The 8,118-nt window shown below is 23.5% G+C and overlaps 1 protein-coding gene across 1 annotated transcript; it reads left to right on the top strand.

Moving 5' to 3' along the window:
• Window positions 1-2,884: 2,884 nt before the first annotated feature.
• LOC145835040 (uncharacterized) lies at window positions 2,885-3,985 on the top strand. The gene is made up of 4 exons (XM_082942570.1): window positions 2,885-2,976; window positions 3,164-3,289; window positions 3,580-3,738; window positions 3,853-3,985. Exons 1-4 carry the CDS (start codon window positions 2,913-2,915, stop codon window positions 3,957-3,959), a joined length of 456 nt encoding a protein of 151 aa, XP_082798696.1. The 5' UTR covers window positions 2,885-2,912; the 3' UTR covers window positions 3,960-3,985.
• Window positions 3,986-8,118: the final 4,133 nt, after the last annotated feature.

Genomic DNA, 8,118 nt, shown 5'->3' with positions numbered 1-8,118 from the left:
GCCTACTTGGCGTTATGATTTTAATATAAAACTTTTTTTAAGCAGTAGATTTTTATGAAAATATTCTCGGTAGGAATGTTTTTAAAATAGTTTAAGAATTAAAAAAGCTCCTGTCAACTTCTTGTTATAATCTATGTTTACTTATATAAATCAAAAACTTAAGTCTAAAACTGCTACTGGATCTATTCAAAAGTATATACTTGTAATTTTATAAAAACAATAAAACACGATTAAAATACTAATATTACATATTGATTACAGTAGTAATTATCGAACTTTTGTTAGAAAAAAAACTATTGAGAAAATTAGTATTGTCAAATAAATATTAGCTAAATTATTAATATGATTGTTTTGTAACAGTAGTAACAGTATTTACAATTAGAAAATAACTTTTTTCATTTAAAATTCTAACATTTTTAACTATGTGTTTGAAAGCCGGTTTGAGGTAACTTGATAATTTAAAAAAAAAAGCTTTTTACATTTGCTTTTACAGTTGAATAAAATGATTCAATTTTTGATTCAGTGTATGTTTTTATACTACATATCCATTATAAAATTAATGACTATAATAAACTAATATACATTTCCGTCAAACAATAATCGTTAAAATTTACAATCAATAAACCAGTTGTTTTCAACTTGTTATAATGTGAATAAGTAGCTGTACATGCTTACAGTTATTTGACCATACAATTAGTTGGCAGCTAAGCATAATGGCTTAATTCTTATACAAACATAAATTTGACATAAATGCTTCTTAACTTTTTAAGAACAAAATCATAATATTTTTATGTTAATCCCTTTCCTATAAAGCTTTGTAAACTGCTTCCAACTTATCTTTGTTTAGTATATTTCATCCTTTTTGATGTGTTTTTTTTTTTGTCTAAAAATTTAGCTTATAACTAAACTTTGTTATTTTTAATTTAAAAACAGTTTAACTTAGAAATTAAAACAAGAACCGAACTTTTAACTTATATTAATAAACATTTTTTTAGCTTTATCTTTTCTAAATTCAAAATAATAAACAACTTATCGAGATAATTTAACTGTTTTTCAGGTGAAATTTTCATATCAAATATCAATGTCTTATTTAAAAATTTTAATTTTATGTGGCTACTAATAACACCGCAAATAATTTGTTATTGTGTTACTGTACCATTGTAAAACTTTTTGAACAGTAAATAAATATTGTAAATTTTGACATTGAAAAAACACTGTCTCATTAACTTTGAAAACAAAAGAAGTTTTGATTTAAATTTTCATTCAATCTATTGTAAGACTTATTGTATTCTAAATAAAGTACTCCTGTCTACTTTATAATGTCTTACTTCTAAGTTTTTAAATATACTTTGTTGTATACTATATTAAGTTTTAACAAAATTTTTGTTCTATGTTGTATAGAATATTTAAACAATTACTTATAACGGCTTAATAAAGTATTAAAAAGTTATTGAGGTTTTTTTGTTGTATAAAAAATATATTTTATTATTAAAAATATACACTACTACTATTTTTAAATAAAATTGGTTATTAAATGTTAAAAGTTAGTTTTTATTGTAATGCACTTATTTAAGAAAATTTTCATATGACACAACTATAAACAAGCAATAGTATATAAGCTTTTTTTATAAAGTTTTGAAATAAAAACAACTTTTTACATCTATAAATAGACAGTACAAAACAGAAGCTGTATTGCTTTTTAGGCTTCAAGTATTTATTGAATGTAAAGTATTAACATTTTTGTACAAAAAACTTTGCCAAGAAGAATTTCATGGGAAAAAGTACCATAAACACAACCCACTATAAAAACTACTTTTTCACAACTGGGCTTTAAAAGTTTGAATTGTCAACACAATGAAAAGTAGAAAATAAAACTTCCAATAGTTTTAAGATTTATTTAAATAAAATTAAATAACTTAACTTTAATAAATTCGAAAGTAAGTTAAACAACATTCTTCATTGATAAAACTTGTTAATTTTTGAGTAAACTAAACAATTTTGTTCCTTTTCACTTTTTTTAATATCAACAAGGGTTCCAAAAAAAGTTTTGATAAAAAGATAAAACTATAAACATATAACATAATTAATTTCCTAAAGTTATCTTTTCTGAAATTTAAGTTTTACCTTTTTATTAATGTGTGCATAAGTAAATTAGTTTTTATCGTGTTAAACAAAGGTTTTAGTTTCTTATTTGTTAGTTTCAATATTGAAAGTGAAAATGTTAGTAAAAGTAGTTGATTTTTCGGTTGTTTTAATGTGTAAGCATATATTTATACTTATCAAATATAAAGTATTTATATTGTATCTCGTTTTCTACACAAATTAAAAATATCCTATAGCTTTTTGTTAAAACGGTTAAAACTTTAAAAATTAGTTATATTTAAGTACAAAACTTGTGTTATAATTGAATTAAGAACATTTTGTTTTTGTACATAAACTACAAAACGCGTATAACTTTTGTTAGACCGGTGAATAAATATTTTTTTCAAGTTTACTGTTAAGTTATAAGTGTAATTAATAGATGTGTAATTTACAAGTAATTAAGAGTATTTGTTAGAGCCTATTGTTATATGTATTATTCAAAACGGTTTAAAAAACTTTTGGTTTCCATTTAAAATGAATTATGTAATTAAATATTAAAGTTTAATACTTTTCTGACATTGTTTGAAATTTCCGACTAATTACTACAACTATTTAGTCTCTAAGTAATAAATCTTTTTTACTAAGTATTAAATATTAGCTGTATACAAAATCAGTTAACTAGCTAGACAAATTTATTATAGATTTTGTTTCTTTTACTAAATGTGTTTATATTTAGATTGACAGTAGGCAAGATCTATTAACATGACGTAAAAATAGGAGATTTTATGGATATAATATGTCCTCAATATGACGTAGATGAAACCAATACTATGACGTTCGTTATTTACAACGTCACTAAACAAGTTTTCGAGTCGTGTGGGAAAATTAATGAAGGTTAGTAAGTTTAAAATAACACTGTTAATAAATGTTTTTGACATTATCGAAAACACTATTAATATCTAATATCAACTGTACTTAAGCTTAAATAACTGTTCTAGGGACAGTTTTAACTATTGATTTTTTAAAGAAACTCATGCTTTTAATTGATATGTTTATTCACTTAACACCTGAATTTTTAAAGATGCCAAACCATTACTACGATGTAACAATCAAGTACAAACTCCAACACTGACATTGAAGTTTCAATCTTTCAGTCCGAACCCAAGTGGATTTATTTTCTACCCTGACGAGTCTTATTATTTGATGTGTTAGTTTGCTAGTTGTGATCGCACTATATATATATATATATATTTGTTTGTTTTATTAACTTGTACTTATGTTCTTAAACTAAAGTTGAGAATTTTTAATGTTTCTCTTAAAACAACCACATCTATATAATTTATAACAATACCTGATTTTAATAATACAGGTAGTATAAATAAGTTAAAACCATTACGTAATTTATTTATAGATTCTTAATTTTCTTAATCAATAAATTTTTACAAAAGAATCTAAATAATGTTATTCGATTTATGTTAAAGTTATTGTTTTAAACAGCTAATTCAAATGAGGACAAAGCAAAAGTTTTCAACAATAAATGCCATAATAAATTAAGAATGGAGATCTCGGTTCACCCAAAAAGTCATCACAATCATTATCATGAGAACAAAAACACCATTTCAACAATTGACAGAAGATCACAGAAGTTTTCGAAAGGTTACTTTAAAAATTTATATAGAAAATATACAGTAAACTGAAATAAAATTTAGTAGTTCATTATGTTGTGCTCGAAATTTAAAATACATTTATTAATAGTAATAATATTTACAGATAACGACCACCAAGGTAGCAGCTCATCCATGACGTCATCAAGTATATTCGTTCTTATGACGTCACTGCTGACTTATTACGTTATTACTGTCGCATTAAAAACGTGAACAGAATGAGACTGGAGTTAAGTAAGAGTCGAGTTGAAAGATATAAGTCTTGTACGTGGTTTTAAGAGACGTGTTTTTTTTTAATTGTTGATAATAAAATTAGGCTTTTACTTTTATTTCTTTAGATTATTAGTAAAAAATTTCAGTACTTTAAATACCATATGTACTGTAAATTTTATTGTTAATTAAAAATTCTACTTATGCTATTTTATACATCTAGTTTTCTTCATTAATTTAAAGCTAAACATTTTTACAACAATTAAAAAATAATTTTTTTTCAATTATTTTACATCAACTAAAAGTTTTCATACTTTGAATATATTTGAATACTCAAATACTTTATATGTTTTCATAAACTTGTACTGCCAAATTTTTTGTGAATTCTACTTCAAGGGTTTTTGAAATAAAAACTGATTGATAATAAGTCTTGTATATTTTATAAATTTAATTTCGAAAGTTAAAAATTGGAAAGTATTGTTTGAATACAGTTGTTTCTAAAAAAAATTATTCTTACAAGTTCGTTTTAAAATAACTCTTCTTAACAAAAAAAAAAAGAATATAAAACAATATTTTTATTGTATATACATATAAATAAAGATGTGCAAATTAAACTTTTAATTTACAACCATTTCTCGATGACGAAAAAATTGCGACATCTTTAAGTACAATAATATAATGAGAGAGTTTTACTATTTTATTTTACTTGAAAAGGTCTCAATTTTTGTCATCGAAACCTGGTTGTAAATATAATATTTAATTTTCATATCTTTATTTAAATAAGCTCTTTATATTTCAGTAAATTAAGAAATCTTTTTTTAGTTAAAAAAAATAACTTAATTGTATTTACATAAAGATGTTGAGCCCGTTTTGCAAGAATTACCTAACTAAATGGACAAATATAATACAAGTTTGTTAAGTAATAAATTGTCTTTTGGTAAAAATTTATAGTTTTAAGAATTTTTTTTCGATGAGATTTCTTTAAATATAACTTATATCCCTTTTTTCTTATTTTCAGTCGGTTAAAGTTTAAAGCTAACATAAAAAAACTCGAATAAGTATATATTATAAGACTCACAATACATACATTAGCTTTATAACAGCAATTTAAAGTTCTATACAAAAAATGGTTTAAGTTCACTTGTTGCATTCGATTTTTTGTATCTACACATAATCATTTAAGTTTAAATAACATAAGTTTGATTTATTCCTTCTGTAATAAAACTTTGTCGACTGAAGTTTATAGCAAACATATAATAAAATTACTCAAAATACTTATTATAAGACAACACTATTTGAAGTAGCTTTAATCTTTTTTAAAGGTCTTATAAATGAAAATAAAACAAAGTGTCACGTTAGTAAATTTTTTCAAAGCAAGTTGTATTCGGTGTTTTGTGTTTTTAGATCTTTGTTCTAGTAAACATAACTTTAAAACCATTTAAATTTAAAGCTACTATCATGAAAATAACTTTAAAACTTTTCAGTAGAAAGTTAAAATATATAAACGATTTTTAATGAAGTATTGAAACTAACTTGTATCTGAGGTAATTTGTCATTTAAAATTTTTAAATATTTAAAAAGAGTAAAGAGGACTTAAAAGTTTTGGAAAAGAAAATATAGTTATTTTTATATTACTAATAACAAACGAAAACTAAAATGTTTTTAAAGAAAATCAATACCTTAAAAGTAGAAGACAACTTATTCTAGTTAAAATCACTACTAAAAACAAAAATATCTACTAATAAAAGTTTACAAATTAGTCATGGTTCTAACTTCAAACAAATAGCATTTTTTGCATCTTAAACTTTCATCAAATTTTAACTTCAAAGCTATTTAATTTATTTTATTTCAAAATTCAAGTTATTGAATGCGATTGATAAACCTAAGTTTTTTAGCAGGGAGGTTTGGCTGACACACACGTTTTCTGACTTTTATAAAATTTATTCATTTAAACCTAAATAAAGGTCATAACTCATAATACACTTACGTGCATAACTTTTTAGTATATTTTATTAGTATATTAAAATATATAAGTTTTTTCTTTATGTTTAAAGTAAAATTTAAACATTTTATAATCTTCAATTATAGTGTGAAAGTAAGGATTTGGTAAAATTTACAAACTTTTAATAAATAGCTCTAATAATACTAAACTGTTTATAAGTTTTCGAATCATTTTATGTTGCTCAATTCATTTACCAGTATATGCTTTAAAAAAGTAGACAAAGTTGACACTATATATATGTAAAAAAAAGGCTAACAAAAGAAGTTGTATTAAAACATAAGCTTAAGGAATTTTTAGATTTTACAATTTATTTTATGTCGATTGTTACTTTCAAAGTTCAAGTTGAGACTGTCAATATAATTTTAAACAAATAAGCTTCATATTTTAAAGGTTGCTTTTTATTTTTTTAACTCGAAATATATATTTAACATTTGTTTACAGATATCATAAAAATTCAAAAATTACTTTCTCGATTTCATTTGAGTTCACGATAATTGTGTAATTAAAAAAAAAGTTTAAAATACATTATTCACAAACTATTTTTTGGCAAAAGTATTATAAAATTAACTTTTAAAAAAATTTATCTCCACTGTTACTAAAAGGATGTTTATAAATTTAGAGTGTTTTTTAATTAACTTCTTTTAAAATATACAGCAAAACCTTATTATAAACAAGAAATTTATAACAACAAAAAATAACTGATAAACTGTCTAAATATAAAGAAGAAATGTTGATAATTATAATAAGCGTAACTAAGCTTGCGTCAAAAATTGTTTCAAATTTGTTTATAAGCAAAATGCTTCATTAGAAACAAGCTTGCAACACTAACAGCTTTAATGTGCCTTGCACTAAATAAAAAAAGATTAACTAGAGAACAGTAAATAAACTTGTTTTAAGTGTGAAAGTAAGCTTGATAGACTTTATATATTTAGTCTAGGTCAGTTGTCGGCAAACTGCGGCCCGCGGGCCAATTGCGGCCCGCGAAGGGTGAATCTGCGGCCCGCGAGCACGTTATTTTTTTGAATGGAATGCGGCCCGCGAAAGAAAATTTTGTGGCCCGCGAGCATGTAAAAGTGGCCCGCTGAGCAAAAATATATTTCGAGTAAAATTTTTTTCGGTAATTCGATTTAATTTGTTTAGTTTGGATTAAGTCTCTGTATAACATTTAAAAATAATTAGAATAAGTTACTACTTTAATTTAAAAATGTGAAAATAAGATTAGCATTCTAACAGGATATTTTTCTGAGTTTCATTATAACTTCTGTTTTACAACAGCAAGTAATTATCTGTAAAAAGAGCGCTTGAATTTAATAAGTAAGTTATATTATACCTATTTATCAAATAAACTAAATGCAAATGTTTTCCATTTTGTACAAAAGTAATGCACAGTAATTAACTAAAGTGCCTTTTTTTTATAGCTTAGATATTTTTTCCAATATTTTTTATACCTAAGTTTCTTTTATATATTTTTTATTTGTAAATGTTATGTTTTAGTGTAAAACATTTAAAATAACATAGTAATAAGAAAAAAAGGTTTACTTAAGTTTTGTTTTGACACATTTTAATATTTTAGAAGTTTTCTTTGCACTTGAACTAATTTATATGCACACCAACTTAAAAAAATGTTCATATTTTAAACCACTTTTTTTAAAATACTTTAGTTAGTTTAAGTTTAGTTTATGCATAATTTTCTAAGTTTGCTTTTTCTACATGTAATTTGTACAAACACAATTAAAATAATATATATGACATAAACTAATATAGTTTTTGATAGGTATACATTTTCATTTTTCAAACATTGATTTTGTCAAACTAAGTTAACTTTTATGCTTTGCATATCAATAAACACATTTGATGTTTTTTGGAGCTACCTATTTAATATAAACTAGACATATGGATAGTTTATAAACATTGACACACACTCAGACTATCACTATTTGAAGACTTCTAGGCCTCAGGCCAACTAAGTCATTTTATAAGTTTTTGGCTAGAATTGTTTTTTGTATACAAAAATATCAGGAATGTTTTTGTTAATTCAGGCTGGCTTTTTTGCTTAAAAGAGTTGCAAATTAAACTTATGATGTAAGTTTTGCTCAACCCAAAGTGTTAGTTTCAGTTATAATATATGTTATAATACATCAAGTTCAAGCTTTGAACTTG

The sequence above is a fragment of the Thalia democratica genome, chromosome 4, assembly GCF_965202585.1.
Source record: "Thalia democratica chromosome 4, ktThaDemo2.hap1.1, whole genome shotgun sequence".
In the NCBI taxonomy this organism is placed as follows: Eukaryota; Metazoa; Chordata; class Thaliacea; order Salpida; family Salpidae; genus Thalia; species Thalia democratica.
The sequence above is the reverse complement of the archived record's forward strand: the minus strand, read 5'-3'. Positions and strand labels throughout refer to the sequence as shown.

What these genes read in the sequence shown, in the direction of transcription:
- LOC145835040 (XM_082942570.1), top strand. Translation starts at nt 2,913, where the DNA reads ATGACGTTCGTTATTTACAACGTCACTAAACAAGTTTTCGAGTCGTGT. An exon ending in GTGTGGGAAAATTAATGAAG is followed by an intron (nt 2,977 to 3,163) that starts GTTAGTAAGTTT and finishes GAATTTTTAAAG; the next exon opens with ATGCCAAACCATTACTACGA. An exon ending in CGAGTCTTATTATTTGATGT is followed by an intron (nt 3,290 to 3,579) that starts GTTAGTTTGCTA and finishes TGTTTTAAACAG; the next exon opens with CTAATTCAAATGAGGACAAA.